The 22,925-nt window shown below is 46.0% G+C and overlaps 1 protein-coding gene across 3 annotated transcripts in view; it reads left to right on the forward strand.

Annotated features, from left to right (window-relative positions):
• The window catches only part of LOC145337623 (spectrin beta chain, non-erythrocytic 1-like), a 304,515-nt gene that overhangs the window by 64,718 nt on the left and 216,872 nt on the right, over window positions 1-22,925 (forward strand). For 2 of the 3 annotated variants that reach the window (XM_080182424.1, XM_080182427.1), the window contains exon 2: window positions 22,659-22,841. In XM_080182424.1, coding sequence (XP_080038550.1) covers window positions 22,682-22,841 — 160 coding nt within the window. In that variant the 5' untranslated portion in view covers window positions 22,659-22,681. Of the gene's footprint in view, window positions 1-2,379; window positions 2,397-22,658; window positions 22,842-22,925 lie in introns of those variants that run through there. The other variant, XM_080182425.1, reaches the window with a different exon arrangement.

Consider the following 22,925-nt stretch of genomic DNA (forward strand, 5'->3'; position numbering starts at 1 on the left):
GCTAGGGTAAATGCATGGGGTTATGTGGATAGGGCCTGGTTGGGATTGTGGTCTGTGCAGACTTGATGGGCCGAATGGTTTCCTCCTGCATGGTAGGATTCTATGAATATATATTGCTATAATGATATGAGGCTTAGTGATGGGAGAGAAGCGAATCAACCACATTGCTGTGGGTCTGGAATCACATGTAGGCCAGAGTGGGTAAGGATGGCAGATTTCCTTCCCTACTACTACCTCTGGTAGTGGTACAGGGGTTAGCACTACTGCCTCACAGTGTCAGGGACCTGGGGTCGATTCTCGGCTTGGGTCACTGTCTGTGTGGAGTCTGCACATTCTCCCCATGTCTGCTTGGGTTTCCTCTGGGTGCTCCCGTTTCCTCCCACAGTCCAAAAGATGTAGGCCAGACCAGGTAAGGATGACAGATTTCCTTCCCTAAAGGACATTAGTGAACCAGATGGGTTTTTCCAATTGGCCACCTAAATTGCCCCTTTGTATCAGCGGGGCAAGCTAGTTGTAATAACTCCATGGAGGCAAAAGGCCCATCACTAAGTTACTTTATTTACACTATACACAGCCAGCTCTCCAGTTGCTCCCTGCTGAATGCAGGCTCGGAGTCTGACACACCTGCTTTACGATGTGGAGATGCTGGTGTTGGACTGGGGTAAATGCAGTAAGAAGTCTGACAAGGTCTCTGTCAGGTGAATGGAGAGTCTGAGGCCAGAACTTTCCATTCACCTGACGAAGGGGCAAACCCCGAAAGCTTGCGAGTTTACTATCAAATAAATTGATTGGACTTAAACCTGGTGTTGTCAGACTTCTTACACCTGCTTTAGACAGGGAGCATGAGGCTCCCTGATTTAACCATCAGTTAGGATTCACCAGGTACCCCTTTTTGTGTAAGGACTCATCAGGTATCTCTTCCAACACCGACCAAATAAACAAACGCAAATTAACTTAAGGACAAATTAAAAGGGGCAGCTCCCCAATAGGGGGGGGAACAGCCTGAACCAAAAGTCAAATCACAAACGAAAATTAAAACATCATCAGGTAGTTCATCCTCTAGCAAGCCAACCTCATCAGCCTGGCTGAAGTCATCACACTGGTGTAAATGCATGGGGGTAGGGCCTGGGTGGGATTGTGGTCGGTGCTGACTCGATGGGCCAAATGGCTTCCTAGGAATTCTATACCTCATTCCAGGTACTCACCACCCGCTGCATGAAAAGGTTAATGAATTCCAAAAGCCCTTGAAAGCGCCGGCACCTACAGGGCCACGGATGAAGAGCTGAAATGGGCGGATTTTAGGCCGGGTAGCAGTCTTTCAGCCAGCATAGATAGGATGGACTGAACGGCCTCCTTCCAGCCCTGTAAATTTCCACAATTCTCTGACACAGAGGAACAGCCGAATTCAAAACAAAATGTCCAACTCGTGCAGGTTTCCACTTCCAAGGGCTTAAAACGTGGATTAGAAAAGAGAATAGGTTGAAATCTAATGGGGACAAAGAGGTGCTCTGTAATCAGGTTTGCTTTGTGCAATTTAGATCAGAATAATTGAAAAATTCTGATAACCCAGCATTTTCCTATCTCTTTTATGCTGTGTGTCCTGTCCCTGTGGGTGATAATAAAGCACAGTGGGGATTTAGCCAATTAACACCAGGATTACGCGGGGAATTCAGAGATGTAACCAATTAATACTAGTCTGTCAGAGCTTATTATTATCCTATTTCTTTGGGCTATCCAGTGATGCCCATAGCCAGAGATCGGACAAGCAAGACTTGTGTATTATTTTTAATAGGCAGCGGTTTAACTTCTATTTTTCGTTGCAACTGTTCCCAAGCCATGTTTGTGAAATTTAACTTAATTGGGATGTTCAGTGAGATGTGAAATCTCTGCTGCTGTCTGCTTTGGTCGTGGAAGATTACAGAGAAGCCTCGCGGTTGTTTACCATCACAATGATCCCGGTTCTCAATGAGTAAGCCCGTGATATAATGTTACGCCGATCAGGAAGGTGCAAAGTTACGTCTTTCGTCTGTGCCATTCTGCGCTGGCTTAACTCATTCGAGTTGTCACTTGAGTCATTCCTGTTGACGCAAATGTCCGTGAGAGGGGAACTGGTTCATGTTTCCTCCGATCCTTGTCTAGCGACCCCTGCTGGGAGGATGTGAGGCAACATTGGTTAAGGACACGGATAAAGTTCAGCTTTGGAAAAGCCTGCAGCCACTTGCTGACCCAAGACTCAGATATATTTGGACAATAATCAACTGAGATATTTACAGGGCCATTTCTCCAAGCGGATCTGTGACCCAGCATCCGTTTCTGAAGCTTTACGAAGAGGAAGTCTTTGGGTAGACAATTCTCCTCATGCCCCAGTGTTAGAATTGGACTTTTACTGCACCAAGGTGAGAGATTCCATTTCCAGGGTAAATCCTCCTTGGATTAGAGGCATTTTGATGCCTTGTAGCAGGGTGACTACATATTATTTTTCTATCCATTTGTGGGACATGTGTGTGGCTGGCTGGGCCAGCATTTATTGCCTATCCCTAGTTGCCCTTCAACCGAGTGGCTTGCTAGACCACTTCAGGGGGCAGTTGAGAGCCAACCACATTGCTGTGGCTCTGGACTCACATGTAGGCCAGACTGGGTAAGGACGGCAGATTTCCTTCCCTAAAGGACGTTAGTGAACCCGGTCGGCTTTTTCCGACAATCAACAGTGGTTTCATGGTCACCAGTAGATTTTTAATTCCAGATATTTCATTTGAATTCAAATTCCACCATCTGCCGTGGTGGGATTCGAACTCTGGTCCCCAGAACATTAGCTGAGTTTCTGGATGAATAGTCTAGTGATAATACCACTAGGTCACCACCTTCCCATATGCTGCAACCGGCATTATTTTGAATTGGGTGGCATGGTGGCACAGTGGGTTAGCACTGCTGTCTCTCAGTGCCAGGGACCCCGGTTCACTTCCCGGCTTGAGTTACTGTCTGTGTGGAGTCTGCACATTCTCCCCGTGTCTGTGTGAGTTTCCTCCCAGAAGTCAAAGGTGTGCAGGTTTGGTGGATTGGCCATGCTAAATTGCCTCTTAGTGTCCGCAGACTGGCTAGGGTAAATGCATGGGGTTGTGGAGATGGGGCCTGGGTGGATTGTGGATGGTGCAGACTCAATGGGCTGAATGACCTTCTTCTACACTGTAGGGATTCTATGAATTGGAAGAGTTTAGGGTAATTTTCTGAAGGACTGGGAAAGCCAACTATTTCACCTCAAGGATCTCGCCCAGCCTTTGGTGTTTTCCCTAATTCTGATTCAAAGCCTGAATACCGCAATCAAAGTGGATAATCGAGAAACGCTGAAATTTGATTTGATTTATTATTGTCACGTGTATTAGTATACAGCGAAAAGTATTGATTATCGTGTGCTATACAGACAAAGCATACCGTTCATAGAAGGAAAGGAGAGGGTGCAGAATATAGTGTTACAGTCACAGCTAGGGTGTAGAGAAAGATCAGCTTAATGCGAGGTAGGTCCATTCAGAGGTCTGACGGCAGCAGCTCGAGGGAAACAGCCATGTATGCCTACTTCCGTCTCTGCAACCTCGTTGGTGCTGCCACTGCCTCAATTACCTATTGCTGAAATCCTCCTATTCCAATTACAGTGGGTTAGCACTGCTGCCTCACAGCGTCAGGGACTCAGGTGCAATTCCCTGACTTGGGTCACTGTCTGCGTGGAGTCTGCACATTCTCCCCCAGGGTAGGTGTGGGAAGATGCGGCGGTGCGGGCTCGTTGGGCCGAAGGGCCTGTTTCCCGTACTGGGATGTTCTTTGTTCTTTGTTCTTTATTGCAACTTACTCCTGGCCAGCCTTCCTCTGGAAACGTGAAGTCATTCAAACACTTGCTGTCCACATCCAAAGATGTGCAGGTTAAGTTGGGCGGCACGGTGGCACAGTGGGTTAGCACTGCTGCCTCACAGCGCCAGGAACCCGGATTCGATTCCCGGTTCAGGTCACTGTCTGTGCAGAGTCTGCACGTTCTCCCCGTGTCCATGTGGGTTTCCTCCGGGTGCTCCAGTTTCTTCCTACAGTCAAAAGACGTACAGGTTAGGTTGATTGGCCATACTATATTGCCCCTTAGTGTTCAAAGAAGTGCAGATGAGGTTGATTGGCCATGCTAAATTGCCAAATTGATGAACAGGTTGGGTGGATTGGCCAGATTAAATTGTCTTTTAGCGTCAGGAGACTCCATAGGTTAAATGCATGGGGCTATGGCGATAGGGCCTGGGTGGGATTGTGGTCGGTGCAGACTTGATGGGTTGAATGGTCTCCTTCTGCCCTGTTAGATTCTATGATTGGCAAACTCAATTGTTCCGTTAGTGTCAGGGGGATTAGCAGTGTAAATGTGTAGGATTACGGGGATAGGGCCTGGGTGGGATTGTCGGTGCGGGATCAATGGGCCGAGTGGCTTCATTTTGCACTACAGGCGTTCCATGATTCTATGTCCTTTACTTGCACCAAGCTCCTTTCACCCTCTGAACTCACTCACCCACACTGACTCCCAGGCAAACAACAATCTTAAAATTCTCATCGTTGTTTACAAATGCCTCAGCGCCTTGCTCTTTCTGTTATCTCTGCTAGCCGCCTAATCCTCTGAGAGATCTGCACTCTTTTCATTCTGGCCTCTTGAACATTGCTAATTTTGGAGGCTCCATGATTGGCTGATGTGCCTTCAGCTGCAAGGCCCTAACTCTGAAGCCCCCCCTACCCCAAACCCCTCTGCCTCTCTAACTCTTTTTCCTCTAAGATGTCACTTAAGCCAACCTCACTCTGCCCGAAAACCTCCTCTGTGGCTCAGTGTAAAACTTTGCTTTGTAATGATCCTACCAAGCACCTTGGCATGTTTTGTTGGGGTGAATTTTTCCACCATCCGACACGGGAATCGTAGTGGGTGAGAGGGTATGTTTGTGGAAAAGTCCCTTGACTTCGGGTGGAATTTTCTGGTCTCGGGACTGCCAAATCCCGCCCATTACGTTTAAAAACTACAGAGCGACTTGAAAGTAGCCCAGTCCATCACTCAAACCAGCCTCCCGTCCGTTGACTCTGTCTACATTTCCCGCTGCCTCAGGAAAAGCAGTCAGCATAATCAAGGATCCCACGCACCCCGGACATTCTCTCTTCCACCTTCTTCCATCGGGAAAAAGGTACAAAAGTCTGAGGTCAAGTACCAACCGACTCAAAAACAGCTTTGATTTGATTTGATTTATTATTGTCACGTATTGGGATACAATGAAAAGTATTGTTTCTTGCAGACAAAGCGTACCATTGATAGCGAAGGAGAGGGGAGAGTGCAGAATGTAGTGTTACAGTCATAGCTAGGGTGTAGAGAAAGATCAACTCAGTGCGAGGTAGATCCATTCAAAAGTCTGACAGCAGCAGGGAAGAAGCTGTTCTTGAGTCGGTTGGTACGTGATCTCAGATTTTTGTATCTTTTTCCCAATTGAAGAAGATAGAAGAGAGAATGTCTGGGGTGCGTGGGGTCCTTGATTATGCTGGCTGCTTTGCCGAGGCAGCGGAAAGTGTAGACGGAGTCAGTGGATGGGAGGGTGGTTTGCGTGATGGATTCTTCCCTGCTGCTGTCAGACTTTGAATGGTCCTATCACATATTAATCATAGAATCATAGAAATCCTGCAGTGCAGAAAGAGGCCATTTAGCCCATCAAGTCTGCATCGGCCACAATCCTACCCCAATATCCCTACATATTTACCTGCTAATCCCTCTAACCTACACATGTCAGAACTCTAAGGGGCAATTTAGCATGGCCAATCAACCTAACCTGCACATCTTTGGACTGTGGGAGGAAACCGGAGCACCCAGAGGAAACCCGCGCAGACACGGGGAGAACGTGCTGACTCCACACAGACTGTGACCCAAGCTGGGAATTGAACCCAGGTCCCTGGAGCTGTGATGCAGCGATGCTAACCACTGTGGTGCTGTGCCGCCCTCAAATTCAAATTCCACCATCTGCATGGTGGGATTTGAACTCAGGTCCCCCAGAGCATCATCTGAGTTCCTGGATTAGTAGTCTAGCGATAATACCACTAGGCCATCACCTCCCCTCAGCTGATCTTTCTCCTCACCCTATCGGTAACTGCAACACTATGTTCTGTACCCTCTCCTTTCCTTCCCCTCTCTGTACCCTATGTCTGTATAGCGCGCAAGAAACAATACTCTTCACTGTATTCCAACACGTGACAATAATAAATCAAATCAATTCAGTGATGGTTTATCAGAGTGGGAGGGTTTCCAGTCAGCCATACGGAAGATAATAGCACACCACTGCAGTAGTTCGCTAACATTAATCGTGGCTCAATCTAATGGAAATCCATGGTCACCAATGTCTTCTTTGGGCTGGGTATCTGAGGGAGGATTTACGTAGTGCCATGTGGAAAAGTGTGAGGTTACAAACTTTGGAAGGAGGAATGGAAGCACAGATTACATTCTGAATGGGGAAGTGCTTAGGAAATCAGAAACACAAAGGGACTTGGGAGTCTTTGTTCAAGATTCTCTTAATGTTAACGGTGTGAATGTTTAATTATTGATTTGATTTGTTATTGTCACGTATTGAGTTACAGTGAAAAGTATTGTTTCTTGCGCACTACATAGACAAAGCATACCATTCATGGAGAAGGAAAGGAGAAGGTTTAGAATGTAGTGTTACAGTCATAGCTAGGGTGCAGAGAAGGATCAACTTAATGCGAGGTAGGTCCATTCAAAAGTCTGACAGCAGCAGGGAAGAAGCTGTTCTTGAGTCGGTCGGTACGTGACCTCAGACTTTGTGTCTTTTTTCTGATGGAAGAAGGTGGAAGAGAGAATGTCCGGGGCGTGTGGGGTCCTTAATTATGCTGGCTGCTTTTCCCGAACCAGCGGGAAGTGTAGACAGAGTCAATGGATGGGAGGCCTGGGCTACATTCACGACCTTTCGTAGTTTCTTGCGGCCTTGGACGGAGCAGGAGCCCATACCAAGCTGTGATGTATCCGGAAAGGATGCTTGAAAGAAAGACATGTCCCTGAATGAGCCCTGGGAGGTGAAGGAAAATCATCCAGAGACTCCTGCACTGATCCCTGTTCCAGTTGCCCTTCAGTGCAGTTCATGTACAACCTGAGGTCAGCTTACCATCCCTTCTGCACTCCACCACCCAAATCTGTCATGAACACGAGTTAATTAAGGGAAACTGAAAACTGCAAGTTATGCTGTGAAATTCACTGGAACAAATTAAGACTATAAAATAAACAGTTTGTTAGTTGGCAGTGAGTCATGGATAAGTTTGTTAAGGACTTCTTAAGATCAGAGAATGAAGTTTAACCAGTTTGTGAATGCTGGCAGATTAAAAAACTTCAATTCATGCCAGCTATTTTTTTTTGCTCTGTACGTAATCTAAACTGAATTGCTTGATTCCTGAACTTGTGGTTTTTGACATTCATTGCTGCCCTTGTTGCTGGAGAATTTTGCTGTTTAACTTGACCCAATTTTTCTGTTCCTTGCCAGTCATACCATCCTATCAAGGACTTACTCTGCAACATTTTCAGTCCATATAAACTCTGCGCTTATTTTAAGTTTTCTTTTCTGGACAAACTCGATTGGGGTGGGTGTGGGGTGAATGGTGGCACAGTGGTTAGCATGGCTGCCTCACAGCGCCAGGGATCCGGATTCCATTCCAACCTCGGATGCCTGTCTGTATGGAGCTTGTGTGTTCTCCCCCGTGTCTGCATGCGTTTCCTCCAGGTGCTCTGGTTTCTTCCACAGTCCAAAAAATGTGCAAATTCGGTGGATTGGGCACGCTAAATTGCGGACTCAATGGGCCAAGTGGTCTCCTTCTGTGGGGATTCTATGAAAAATGGGAACATTCTTTGTGGCCAAAATGTTGTCTGATTTCAAGAAGAAATTAGATATAGCTCTTGGGGCTAAAGGGATCGAGGGATATGGGGGCAGGAGAGGGGAATCAGATTATTGAATTTGATGATCAAAATGAATGGTGGAGTAGGCTTGAAGGGCCGAATGGCCTATTCCTGCTTCTAGTTTCTATGTTTCTAAATTGCCCCTTAGTGTCCAAAGATGTGCAGGTTGGTTGGATTGGCCATGCTAAAGTGCCCCTTAGTGTCCAAAGAAGTGCAGGTTAGGTGGATTGGCCATGCTAAATTGCCCCTTAGTGTCAGGGGGATGAGCATGGTAAATACATGGGTCCCTGGCGCTGTGAGACAGCAGTGCTAACCACAGTGCTACCCTGCTGCCCAATCATGTGTAAAACCTGGCTGCTTAAGGTAGCAGCACAGCAATATCGTCACTGGACTAGTAATCCAGAGACTCAGGGTAACGTCCTGGGGACCCGGGTTCAAATTCCACCCCAGCAGATGGTGAAATTTGAATCCACTAAAACCTGGAATTAAGAAACTATTGATGACCATGAAACCATCATCGATTGTTGGAAAACCCCATCTGGCTCACTAATGTCCTTTAGGGAAGGAAATCTGCCTTCCTTTCCCAGTCTGGCCTACATGTGACTCCAGACCCACAGAAATGTGCTTGACTCTCAACTGCCCCATGAAGTGGGGGACAGTTAGAGATGGGCAATAAATGCTGGTCCAGCCAGCAACACCCACATCCTGTAAATAAGTTTAAAAACCTGTCTTCGCTTTGGGCAGGATTGAGGGCGTGCAGTTTGGTGTGGAGATTCCATCCTTAGATTATGTTGAGGCATTGCCTGTCTCATTAGACGGTATGAATCAGCACGCTTGTTGTTTTAAAGAAATAATAAAGTTTATTTATTAGTGTCACATTAATACTGCAATGAAGTTACTGTGAAAATCCCCTAGTTACTACACTCCGGCGCCCGTTCGGGTGACACTGAGAGAGAATTTAGCACCTAACCAGCACGTCTTTTAGACTGTGGGAGGAAACCGGAGCACCCGGAGGAAACCCACACAGACATGGGGAGAATGTACAGAGTCCGCACAGACAGTGACCCCAGCCGGTATCGGACCCGGGTCCCTGGTGCTGTGAAGCGGCAGCGCTAACCACTGTCCCACCATGCCACCAAAATTATATAAAATGTACTGCACAGAAACAGACCATTCTGTGCTGACGTTTGTGCTCCACATGAGCCTTCTGCCATTCCCATAGAACCGTAGAATTCCTGCAGTACAGAAGGAGGCCATTTGGCCCATCAAGTCTGTACCAAACACAAACCCACCTGGGGAGATATTCAGCATGGCCAATCCAGCTATCCCACACATCTTTCTGTCTACCACATCTCTGTCTTTCTATTCTGTTCCCTCTGCTTCTGCTCTGCTTTATGTATAATTGTAAAGTATTCGCTCGTTTGTTTTCCCCTAATTTTATTTATTAGTGTCACAAGTGTGCTTACTTTAACAATGAAGTTAGTGTGAAAATCCCCTAGTCGCCACACTCTGGCACCTGTTCGGGTTACACTGAGGGAGTATTTAGCACCCTAACCAGCATGTCTTTCAGTCTGTGGGAGGAAACTGGAGCGTCCGGAGGAAACCCATGCAGACTCAGGAAGAATGTATAGATTCCGCATAGACACGGGGGTGGCACAGTGGTTAGCACTGCTGCCTCACAGCAACAGGGACCTGGGTTCAATTCTCCGCTTGGGTCACTGCCTGTGTAGAGTCTGCACGTTCTCCTTGTCTCTGCGTGGGTTTCCTCCGGGTGCTCCTATTTCCTCCCATAGTCTGAAAGACCTGCTGGTTTGGGTGCATTGGCTGTGCTAAATTTTCCCTTAGTGTACCCGAACAGGAATGAGTGAGGCGACTAGTGGATTTTCACAGTAACTTCATTGCAGTGTTAAGGTAAGCTGACTTGTGACACTAATAAATAAACATTACTTTAACTTGACAGTGACCCAAGCTGGGAATTGAACCTGGGTCCCTGTCTCTGTGAGGCAGCAGCAGTAACCACTGTGCCACTGTGATGCCCATATTCTAGAGTCACAGTGCTTTAAAGCATGGACACAGGCCCTTTGGCCCAACTTGTTTTTTTTTAATGACTAAGCTAGTCCCAATTGCCTGCGTTTGGCCCATATCCCTCTATACCCATCTTACCCATGTAACTGTCTAAATGCTTTTTAAAAGAGAAAATCGTACCGGCCTCTACTACTCCCTCTGGCAGCTCATTCCAGACACTCATCACCCTCTGTGTGAAAAAATTGCTCCCCTGGACCCTTTTGTATCTCTCCCCTCTCACCTTAAACCTATGTCCTCTAGTTTTAGACTCCCCTACCTTTGGGAAAAAGTATTGACTATCTAGCTGATCTGTGCCCCTCATTATTTTATAGACCTCTATAAGATCACCCCTCAGCTTCCTACGCACGTGGGAATAGAATCCCAATCTATCCAGACTCTCCCTATCACTCAAACCATCAGCTCACGGCAGCATCCTAGTAAATCCTTTCTGTACTCTTTCTAGTTTAATAGTATGCTTTCTATAATAGGGTGACCAGAAATGTACACAGTATGTGACTAGCTAGAATCTCAGATGCTGAAATAGGTTGTAAATGTTTTCTACCCTTCACCTCAGTTACACTTTCAGAAATCAATGCTACTTTGTCAGGTGACCCTGTTCTAAGCCGTGCTGTGACACACGACGCTTTTGGCCGATGTGATTACTGTCACTAAATACAATCCACAGTAATATCCAATCCTCAATTAGTCACCTTCAGAACGAGAGGCAGGTAATGAAAGAAGTATCTAAAGCTCTGGTCGCAGAGCGCAAAAGGACAAGTGTTGTCAAAAAAAAAGAGACATTCTGTGGAAGCTTTTGGTCTTGCATTCATTAGGACAGACGTCAGGGTGCCAAATTTCAAAGAGTGAAACAGTCTTCGCTGCATGAGAAATGGTGCTGTTTCTTTGGAAAGTCATCTCTGGTTGAGGTGTTGCCATGAGGAATGCACCAAAGAACATTTGCTCCTCTGCCCCTCCTCCCCTGTGCTTTTGTAGAATTCCAAAAAGGTGCAAGTGCCTGGACGTGGAAGGTAAGAGGAGGAGGAGGCCATTTGGTCCCTCAAACCTGCTCCGCCATTCATCATGATCATGGCTGATCATCCATCTCAATAGCCTGATCATCCAACTCAGTACCATGATCATAGAGAATTATAGAATCTCTACAGTGCAGTAAGAGGCCATTCGGCCCATCGAGTCTGCACCAACCACAATCCCACCCATGCCCTATCCCCATAACCCCATGCATTTACCCTAGCTAGCCCCCCTGACACTAAGGGGCAATTTAGCATGACCAATTCACCTAACCCGCACATCTTTGGAGTGTGGGAGGAAACTGGAGCACCCGGAGGAAACCCACGCAGACATGGGGAGAAGGTGCAAACTCCACACAGATAGTGATCCAAGCTGGGAATCGAACTTGGGTCCCCGGCACTGTGAGGCAACAGTGCTAACCCACTGTGCCACAGTGCTGCCATGTTCCTTTTGCCTACAGAAGTCAATAGTTGTGTGGAAATACATAGCTTCTAGCCTGTGAACATAAGCCACATTGCAAGCTCGACTGATGACCTTAAATTGTGTCATTCTTAGCACACTCGAGAGATTGGACACTCAGTTAATCTGTCATAAGCCTTAACCATCACCTTATGAGATGCTTTGGACTGCCAAGGCAGGTAGTTTGAGTCACCAGATCTGCTTTGGTGAAAAGGACAACTATGTGTTAAGCGATGTCAAATGTTGCCCATGATCCCCTCTCTGGCACGGGGGGTTGTCCCTGCCTCATTGGCTGCAGAGGGAGGCAGCGGGCCAATGAGATGAATGCTTGGCTGAACTCCATTTACTCTGGGACCTCTTCTAGACCAGTTGGGTGCTTTTCGTTTCTGTTGCCACTTCAAATGTCTTTTCAAACCATCCCCCACCAGAGGTCACGGGTCATCAACCATTTCCCAGTTGCCAGTATTGATGTTGGGTAACTTTATAACCACACTTGCAGGTGTCCTGATGGCGGAGATATGGATGCCCAGGAGATCAGGACCCAGTCACCAATTTGCTGTTCAGATGGGTCATATGATATCAGAGCAAACTTAGGCCATTCGGCCCATCAAGTCTGCTCCTCCATTCGACCATGACTGATAAGCTTCTCAACCCCATTCTCCTGCCTTCTCCCCGTAAGCTTTGATCCCCTTACCAATCAAGAACCTATCAATCTTAAATACACTCAATGATTCTAAACCTCATTCTCCTAACCTTTGATCCCCTTACCATAAGAACGTAAGAACTGGGAGCAGTGATAGTCCATCTGGCCCCTCGAGCCTGCCCCGCCATTCAGTGAGATCATGGCTGATGTTTTCATGGACTCAGCTCCACTTACCCGCCTGCTCACCATAACCCTTAATTCCTTTACTGTTCAAAAATCTATCTATCCTTGCCTTAAAAACATTCAATGAGGGAGCCTCAACCGGGCGGGGAATTCCACAGATTCACAACCCTTTGTGTGAAGAAGTTACTTCTCAACTCAGTCCTATATCTGCTGCCCCTTGTTTTGAGGCCATGCTCCCTAGTTCTAGTTCCACCCACCAGTGGAAACAACCTCCCTGCTTCTATCTTATCTATTCAATGTCTCTATTTTCTCAGAAGACTAAGGAAATTTGGCATTTCAGCTACGACCCTTACCAACTTTTACAGATGCACCATAGAAAGCATTCTTGATATGGCTCTTGCTCTGCCCAAGACCGCAAGGAACTGCAAAGGGTCGTGAATGTATCCCAATCCATCACACAAACCAGCCTCCCATCCATTGACTCTGTCTACACTTCCCGCTGCCTCGGGAAAAGCATGATGTGGGTATGCCGGCGTTGGACTGGCGTAAACACAGTAAAAAGTCTGACAACACCAGGTTTTAGTCCAACCTATTTATTTGAACTTTTATTTACTCGGGAAAAGCAGCCAGCATAATCAAGGACTCTACGCATCCCGGATGTTCTCTCTTCCACCTTTTTTGGTTGGGAAATAGATACAAAAGTCTGAGGTCACGTACCAACCGACTAAAGAACAGCTTCTTCCCTGCTGCTGTCAGACTTTTGAATGGACCTATCTTAAGTTGATCTTTCTCTGCACCCTAGCTATGACTGTGACACTACATTCTGCACCCTCTCCTTTCCTTCTCTATGATTGCAAGTGCGCAGCAAGCAATACTTTTCACTGTATGTTAATACATGTGACAATAATAAATCAAATTATCTATTCCCTTCATAATTTTATATGTTTCTCTAAGTTTCCCCTCATCAAGAACCCATTTATCTCTGTCTTAAATACACTCAATGACCTGGCTTGCACAGCCTTTTATAGCATTGAATTCCACAGGTTTCTGGTTATGCGATAGTCACTATTTGATGAAGGTGACTGAGCCAGTGTAGGTGTTGTTGCCTTAGTAATGAGTGTATGTTAATAGAATCAGCATGTTCTGGGGCCTCTGAGTTGGTGACCTTGTCCTGCCAAGAGATTCTTTAGAATTATTAAATGAACTATCACACAACATTAATAGATCAGGGACTTGTGAGCGTGCCCCACATTCCAAATTAGGTCCAGAGTTTGTCCTGCTGCAGAGTGGAATTGCAATCCCACCAAACACTAGGATATTCCTCAACTCGGAACAAGAGGGGGATTGGCCATGTTCAATTGGCCCTTCTTGTCCAAAGATGTGCAGGTTAGGTGGATTGGCCATGTTAAATTGCTCCTTAGTGTCCAAAGATGTGCAGGTTAGGTGGATTGGCCATGTTAAATTGCTCCTTAGTGTCCAAAGATGTGCAGGTTAGGTGGATTGGCCATGTTAAATTGCTCCTTAGTGTCCAAAGATGTGCAGGTTAGGTGGATTGGCCATGCTAAATTGCCCCTTAGTGACAGGGGGACTAGCTAAGCTAAATGCAAGGAGTTGGGCCTGTGGGTTTGTGGTTGGTGCAGGCTCAATGGGCCAAATGGCCTCCTTCTGCACTGTAGGGATTCTGTGATCATTTTGACTCATGGCTGTGTAAATTGGAAGCAGAAATATCCACAATTTTGGATCTTTTATTTATGGTAGTATTGATGTTAGCCAAATAAGAATCACCTCAGGCTACTGAGTTTACCATCCGAGACAGCAAAGGTGGAAACTATATAGAAGTAAATTACTGCGGATGCTGGAATCTGAAACCAAAAGGGAAAATGCTGGAAAATCCCAGCCGGTCTGGCAGCATCTGTAAGGAGGGAAAACAGCAGACGTTTCGAGTCCAGATGAACCTTTGTCAAAGCTAAAAGGCAATGAGATATTTATACTGTATTTAGTTAAGTCTGGAGGTTTATAGCATGGAAACAGGCTCAACTTGTCCATGCCGCCTTTTTATTTTAATCCCTGAGCTAATGAGCTGAAATGGTCGCTACGAGAGGACACAGGTTTAAGGTGCTGGGAAGCAAGTACAGAGGAGATGTTAGGGGAAAATTTTTCACTCAGAGGGTGGTGAGTGAGTGGAATCGGCTGCCATCTGTGATGGTAGATGCGAACTCGCTGGGGTCTTTTAAAAGACTTCTGGATGAGTATATGGGATCTAATGGCATTGGAAGTTACAGATAGTTCTATGGCTTGGTAGGTATAGATGTGATCGGCGCAACTTGTGGGCCGAAGGGCCTGTTTGTGCTGTAGCGTTTTATGTCCTATGTAACCCCAATTGCCCACATTTGGCCCATATCTCTCTACACCCATCTTACCCATGTAACTGTCTAAATGCTTTTTAAAAGACAAAATTGTACCCGCCTCTCCTACTACCTCTGGCAGCTTGTTCCAGACACTCACCACCCTCTGTGTGAAGAAATTGCCCCTCTGGACACTTTTGTATCTCTCCCCTCTCACCTTAAACCTATGCCCTCTAGTTTTAGACTCCCCTACCTTGGGGAAAAGATATTGACTAGCTGATTTATAACACTCGTTATTTTACAGACCTGTTTAAGATCACCCCTCAGCCTTCTACGCTCCTGAGTAAAAAGTCCCAATCTATCCAGCCTCTCCTTATAACCTTATCATTATCCCTATAGTTTATTTATTTATTAGTCACAGGTAGGTTTACACTCACTGCAATGAACTTACTGTGTAATTCCTCTAGTCACTACACTCCGGCGCCTGTTCGGGTTAATGCACCCAAACCAGCACGTCTTTCGGAATGTGGGAAGAAATTGGAGCACCCTGAGGAAACCCACGCAGGATCAGGGAATGAAAGATGAGCCATAGCCACAGAAACCAGGGGAAAGGTTGCTAATGGCAGCCCGTAGAGAGAATAGAAGGTGTGAATGGCCAAAGGGCAGACAAACTGAAATCAGAGGGTAAACTGACAGAGGAAGGAGGGGGGAGATGGGTGGGTGAGAGGTCACATTGAGGAAAGGGGGGACAAAATAGGGGGAAAGAGTGGAGGGGGGAAGAAAAATAAAGAAAGACGATAAAGAAGTTAAAGTTAAAATTAAAGTTTATTTATTCATCACAAGTAGGCTTACATTAATGCTGCAATAAAGTTACTGTGAAAATCCTGAATCGCCACACTCTGGCACCTGTTCAGGTTTGATTTGATTTGATTTATTATTGTTGCATGTATTAACAGTGAAAAGTATTGCTTCTTGCGTGCTGTACAGACAAAGCAAACCGTTCATAGAGAAGGAAAGGAGAGGGTGCAGAATGTAGTGTTACAGTCATAGCGAGGCTGTAGAGAAAAATCAACTTAGTGAGATGTAAGTCCATTCAAAAATCTGACAGCAGCAGGGAAGAAGCTGTTCTTGAGTCACTCACTGAGAGAGAATTTAACACGGCCAACGCACCTAACCTGCATGTCTTTCGGAGCGTGGGAGGAAACCAGAGCACCCAGAAGAAACTCACGCAGACTCCGCACAGATGGTGACCCAAGCCGGGAATTGAACCCAGGTCCCTGGCGCTGTGAGGCAGCAGTGCTAACCCACTGTGTCACCATGCTGTCCTAAAAGATAGAGAACAGTTTAAAAATTAAAGAAAATGAAGGGGGTTTGAGATTTATTCCTCCCTAGCATCCGTTATCCTGATCTTACCACTGTGAAGGAGCGTGCTGAAAATATAGACCTGGTAGACTTGCAGGTTGGTGTTCTCAGTCAGATTGCTGTTTTTCCAAACTCTCTTACTCAGCTGGGACATCTTAAAAACCTGTGTTGGTTTCAGCTTCAAGTTACAGAGTGTTGGGAATTGTGGAACCTAGATATGTGGAACTATCAGTCACCATTTCCAGCACTGTCAGTGCTGGTAGGTGGCAGCATTGCAACATGCTGGACCTTCCCAATGGTGATGCCAGCACAGCAAGTTCATTTTGCTGCTGCTGCTGCCAGTTTTCAAGGCCCCCATGGGTTAGGGAGCATGGAAGGGGAGGTGATGGCCTAGTGGTATTGTTGCTAGGTTACTAATCCTGAAACTCAGCTAATGTTCTGGGGGACCCGGGTTTGAATCCTGCCACGGCAGATGGTAGAATTTGAAATTTTAAAAATGTCTCCGTTAAGAATCTTTCGAGGCATTTTGATGCCTTGTAGCAGGGTGACTACATATTTTCTTGTTTGTCCATTCGTGGGACATGTGTGTGGCTGATTGGACCAGCATTTATTGCCCATCCCTACTTGCCCTTGAACTGAGTGGCTTGCTAGACCATTTCAGGGGGCAGTTGAGAGTCAACCACATTGCTGTGGCTCTGGAGTCATGTAGGCCAGGTAAGGATGGCAGATTTCCTCCTCTAAAGGGCATTAGAGAACCAGATTGCCTTTTTTCCAACAATTGATCATCAGTACATTCTTAATTCCAGATTTTTTTACTGGATTCATCTGCCGTGGTGGGATTCGAACCCGGGTCCTCAGAACATTAGCTGAGTTTCTGGGTTAAGAGCCTAGCGATAATACCACTAGGTCATCACCTTCCCATATGTTGTAGCCTGCGTTATTTTGAATTGGGCAGTATGGTGGTACAGTGGGTTAGCGCTGCTGCCTCACAGCTCCAGGGACCCCTGTTCGATTCCCAGCTTGGATCACCGTTTCTGTGGAGTTTGCATGTTCTCTCCGTGCCTGTGTGGCTTTCCTCCAGGTGTTCCGGTTTCCTCTGGCAAAGGCTGCTACAGATATCAAAGCAAATAAACTTCTTGTTTAACTGCTGTGTCAACACTACCAGGTTTTTTATTTATTCAGTCATGGGACATGGGCGTCATTGGCTGGGTCAGCATTTATTGCCCAACTAGGAAAGGCGTGCTGCTTAGTGCTAAATTCTCCCTTATTGTACCCAAGCAGGTGCTGCAGTGAGGCGACTAGGGGATTTTCACAGTAACTTCATTGCAGTGTTAATGTAAACCTACTTGTGACACTAATAAAAAACTTTGAACTTTATGCTATTGTCCAAAAAAACCCATCTGGTTCCTTTAGGGAAGGAAATCTGCTGTCTTTACCCGGTCTGGCCTACATGTGACTCCAGAGCCACAGCAATTTTTGTTTTATTCATTCATGGGACATGGGCGTTGCTGACTAGGCCAGCATTTATTGCCCATCCCTAGTTGACCTTGAGAAGGTGGTGGCAAGCTAAGCGGTTGACTCTCAATTGCCCTCTGGCAACCAGGGATTGGGCCAGCCAGCGACGCCCATGTTCCACCACTGAATAAATAACAAAAATTTGGTATTGTTGACGCAGTGGTTAAAAAAGAAGTTTATTCGCATCGCTAACTGTAGCAGCCTTTGTTTAACAAATACCATTCAGTAAAGATAGCTGAATAATCAAAAGGATGCTACTCAACTTGCTTTGCAACCATTTGACTTTTGAATAATGGTTCAGGCGGAGGTTTCCCCTTAAAATATACAGAAAGCTATTCATAGTGGGTGGCCTGTAGATTATCAGATCTAATTCTCCCTCACACTAGGGATCACCGTAACCAGGCCCTAATTCTGGTTACCGATGGCTATCACTGCCAGAATAATGTTTTGCTTGCTTCCAGCTTTGTGTGGCTCAGAGTTGACAGTGGTAAAGACCCAGTTTAGGAAACAAAATTGCTAAATCAGAGAGACAATTATGACTTGAATGGGTGTAAACTGAGAGAAGTGGATAGTCAGCGAGACCTTGGTGTCCTCGTGCATCGGTTGCTGAAAGTAAGTGCGCAGGTACAGCAGGCAGTCAAGAAGGCAAATGGTATATTGGCCTTCCTAGCGAGAGGATTTGAGTGTAGGGATAGGGATATTTTGCTGCAGGGCGTTGGTGAGGCCACACCTGGAGTATTGTGTGCAGTTTTAGTGTTCCTTATCTAAGGAAGGATGTCCTTGCTATAGAAGAAGTACAGCAAAGGTTTACCAGGCTGATTCCTGGGATGGCAGGTCTGTCATATGAGGAGAGACTAAGTCAGCTAGGATTATATTCACTGGAGTTTAGAAGAGTGAGAGGGGATCTCATAGAAACTTACAAAATTCTAACAGGGTTAGACAAGGTAGATTCAGGAAGAATGTTCCCCATGGTGGGGAGAGTCCAGAATCAGGGGGTGATAGTTTGAGGATTTGGGGTAAACCTTTTGGGACTGAGGTGAGGAGAAATTTCTTCACCCAGAGAGTGGTGGAATTCACTCCCACAGAAAGTAGTTGAGGCCAAAATGTTGTGTGATTTCAGGAAGAAATTAGATATCACCCTTGGGGCTAAAGGGATTGAGGGGATATGGGGGTGAAGGCGGGGGCATCAGGATATTGAATTTGATGATCAGCCATGATCAAAATGAATGGTGGAGCAGGCTCAAAGGGCCAAATGGCCTCCTCCTGACTCCAGTGCCTGTGTTTCTATGTAATGATTGATGGACGGGATTCTACGGCCCCAGCCAAGGTCAACAGTCTTTCTGTTCCCTGTCCCTCGCCCGCTCCGATTCCATCGCGGGCACGACACTAGAATTCTGGTAGATATGTGTTTTTCTTTAAATATCTGTCTGGAAATCTGGAATAAAATTGGAATATTCCAGAAATGCAGCGAGCAACGTCAAAGTGATAAATGGCTCTGCAAAAAGCAGAACTGATACTTTCCAGATAGCATTTCAGGTCTCTGTGTCCTCTCGTTCAGCTACTAAGGAGTTTAGGTGAGAGGGTGAGAATCTGTTCGCACACTCAATTTACCCTTTTATTGTTCTGTGCTAAAAATAGCAAGGTTTACAGTTTACAGCGACGACAGATCAGATCTACAAGGTTATCTTGCAAGTATAAGTTGTCTTGCTCGAATCTGCGTGGGTTTCCTCCCACACTCCACAAATGTGCGGGTTAGGTGGATTGGCCATGCTAAATTGCCCCTTTATGTCGGGGGGACTAGCAGGGTAAATTTGAAGAACAACTTTTTTTACCCAGAGGCTAGTGAGGGTCTGATTTTAATTTGATTTTGATTTGCTTTATTAATGTCACATGTATTAGTATACAGTGAAAAGTATTGTTTCTTGTGCGCTGTGCAGACAAAGCATACCATTCACAGAGAAGAAAAGGAGAGAGTGCAGAATGTAGTGTTACAGTCACAGTGAGGGTGTAGAGAAAGATCAACTTAATGCGAGGTAGGTCCATTCAAAAGTCTGACGGCAGCAGGGAAGAAGCTGTTCTTGAGTCGGTCAGCACGTGACCTCAGACTTTGTGTCTTTTTCCTGATGGAAGAAGGTGGAAGAGAGAATGTCCGGGGTGCGTGGGGTCCATAATTATGCCGGCTGCTTTTCCCAAGGTAGCGGGAAGTGTAAACAGAGTCATTGGATGGGAGGCTGGTTTGCGTGATGGATTGGGCTACATTCATGACCTTTTGTAGTTCCTTGGGCAGAGCAGGAGCCCATACCAAGCTGTGATACAAACAGAAAGAATGCTTTCTATGGTGCATCTATAAAAGTTTGTAAGAGCCGTAGCGGACATGCCGAATTTCCTTAGTTTTCTGAGAAAGTAGAGGTGTTGGCGGGCTGGAATGCACTGCTTGGGAGGGTGGTGGAGGCAGGATGTCTCACATCCTTTAAAAAGTACCTGGATGAGTATTTGGCACAGTGTAACATTCAAGGCCATGGGCCAAGTATTGGCAAGTGGGATTAGGTGGGCAAGTCAGGACATTTCATGCGTTGGTTCAGAATCAGTGGGCCAAAGGGCCTCTACTGCACTGTAGGATTCTGTGATTCCTAAGTAGCCTGCTTTCAAAACTGTATATTTTTAAAGTTTATTTGTTAGTGTTTCAAGTGAGCTTACATTAACACAGCAATAAAGTTACTGTGAAAATCCCCTAGTCACCGCACTCCGGTGCCCATTTGGGTACACTGAGGGAGAATTTAGCACAGCCAGTGCACCCAATCAGCACGCCTTTTGGACTGTGGAAGGAAACCGGAGCACCTGGAAGAAACCCACGCAGACACAGGGAGAATGTGCAAACACCACACAGACAGTGACCCAAACCAGGAATTGTACCCTAGTCCCTGGCACTGTGAGGAACCAGTGCTAACCACTGTGCCCCATGTAGGTCACTTCAGCTAAAATCTCAGATTCTGAAGTAGATTGTGAAATGTTTCCTGCCCTTCAGTTGAGTTACGCTTTCAGAAACAGCCAATCCACCTAACCCGCACATCTTTGGACACTAAGGGACAATTTAGCATGGCTGATCCAACTAACCCACACATCTTTGGAGTGTGGAAGGAAACCGGAGCCCCCAGAGGAAATCCATGCAGACATGGGGAGAATGTGCAGACTCCACACAGAGAGTGACCCAGGCCTGGTTTCGAACCTGGGCCCCTGGCGCTGTGAGGCAGCAGTGTTAACCCACTGTGCCACCTTGTGTGTGTGAAGAGATGGACAGATAATAGAGTGGAAGATCACAGGATTCTACTTATATTGTGATGATTTAATTTTCTTCCCTGCATCTTGCGTCATAGTGCCCTAGCCTAAACATAGCACATGTTCAGTGCAGAGTACATCTTCAGGTCCACGATGTGTGAGTTCATTCTAATTTAGGATGTGCATGTTTCCTACTGCTAATCTTTATTTATTAATGTCACAAGTAAGTTTTACATTAACACTTCCGTGAAGTTACTGTGAAATTCCCGTCGTCACCACACTCTGGTGCCTGTGCGGGTTACACTGAGCACGACCAGTGTATCTAGAATCACAGCATTCCTACAGTTTAGAAGGAGGCCATTTGGCCCATCAAGCCTGCACCGACAACAATCCCTCCCAGGTCCTAACCCCTTATTTACCCTGCTAGTTCCTCTGACATTAAGGGACAATTTAGCATGGCCAATCAATGTAACCTTCACACCTTTGGAGTGTGGGAGATGAGGCTGAGTGCCAAATTCTCCGTCCTGACTTGCAGCGGTGATGGGATGTGAATGGTCAGAAAATTCTGGCCAGTACGTAGGTTTAGCCTGGGGAGCATCTGGGGTACTAAGATTGTTTTCTGTGCCCTTAAGCTTAAAAGTTTATTTATTATTTGTCACAAGTAGGCTTACATTAACACTATTACATAACCTGAACAGGAACCGGAGTGTGGCGACAAGGGGAATTTTCACAGTAACTTCATTGCAGTGTTAATGTAATCCTATGTGTGTGACACCAATAAATTAACTTTAAAAGCTTTAGTCCATAAACTCCGTTAACTGAGCAAGCCTTTGGAACCACTAATTTGGTGATATTTTTCTGACTGTATGAGTGGACATGCACTTTTTAAAAAAGTTTATTAGTCATAAGTAAGGGTTACATTAACACCGCAATGAAGTTACTATAAAATAACCCCCCCCCCCCCCAAAGTTTGGGCCTGTGCACCCTAACCAGCACGTCGTTCGGACTGTGGAAGGAAACTGGAGCACCCGGAGGGAACCCACCCAGACACGGTGGGAACGTGCAGACTCTGCACAGACAGTGACCCAAGCTGGGAATCGAACGTGGTCCCTGGCGCTGTGAGGCAGCAGTGCTAACCCACTGTGCTGCCCTTAACATTGCAAAGTTAATGTAAGCCTACGTGTGGGACTAATAAATAAACTTTAGAAGCTTTAAGCTATATACTCCGTTCAGTGTTCAAGCCATCGGAACCACTAATTTGGTTTTCTTCTCTGACTACTGTTGTGGGAAAATCAGACTTAAAATCAGAGGCAGACTTAAAGATTCAACATGCAGTTTATTGGACAAAGCTTTGGGAGAAGAGCTGGGCACTCCACAATGTGCGCAGTCACTTTCTCAACTTTAAAATGGCAGTTGAGCATCTTTTATACATTTTCAAATAATGGACAAGTACGGACATTAGCCGCTAGCACGTTGTTATACATAAGAGTAGACAAGTACGGACATTAGTCGTTAGCACAGTGTTATACATAGATACATTTATTCATCTGACCCCCCCCACCCCGCATCATCGACTGATCTTGTTACCAAAACTCATTGTGTTTCCTCTGCTTTATTTCAAGCTAAGGTGCCTCAAGGTTTGATCTATTTCCTGCAGTAATGTAGATACTAACAGGCTTTAACTCTTTGTGGTGCAATGTCTGTGCTCAAGTCTTAATGTCTTTTTCCAGAGTCCATTTTGTGCCATGTAACCACCTTGTATGTACCCTTTAATTTTGATTTTACTCCAACATTTTGAGTGGCCGTGCACTTACTAAACAAATCTCTTCTTGTTTCCCAGTTGTGATCAGGTTATTCCGAAGAATGAGCAGCACCATGTCAACGGCCACAGATTACGACAGCATTGAGATCCAGCAGCAATACAACGACATTAACAACCGGTGGGACGCCAACGAGGAGGAATGGGACAACGAGAACAGCTCCGCGCGACTCTTCGAACGCTCTCGTATCAAGGCCTTAGCAGGTAGGCAGAAAATACTGATAGGCTAAGACCCAGGCAGGAAAGGAAAATAATTAATCTCCTGCTTAATGGCGGCCTCAGTGGAAA

The sequence above is a fragment of the Carcharhinus amblyrhynchos genome, unplaced genomic scaffold, assembly GCF_965287045.1.
Source record: "Carcharhinus amblyrhynchos unplaced genomic scaffold, sCarAmb.v2.hapA scaffold_54, whole genome shotgun sequence".
NCBI classification, from domain to species: domain Eukaryota; kingdom Metazoa; phylum Chordata; class Chondrichthyes; order Carcharhiniformes; family Carcharhinidae; genus Carcharhinus; species Carcharhinus amblyrhynchos.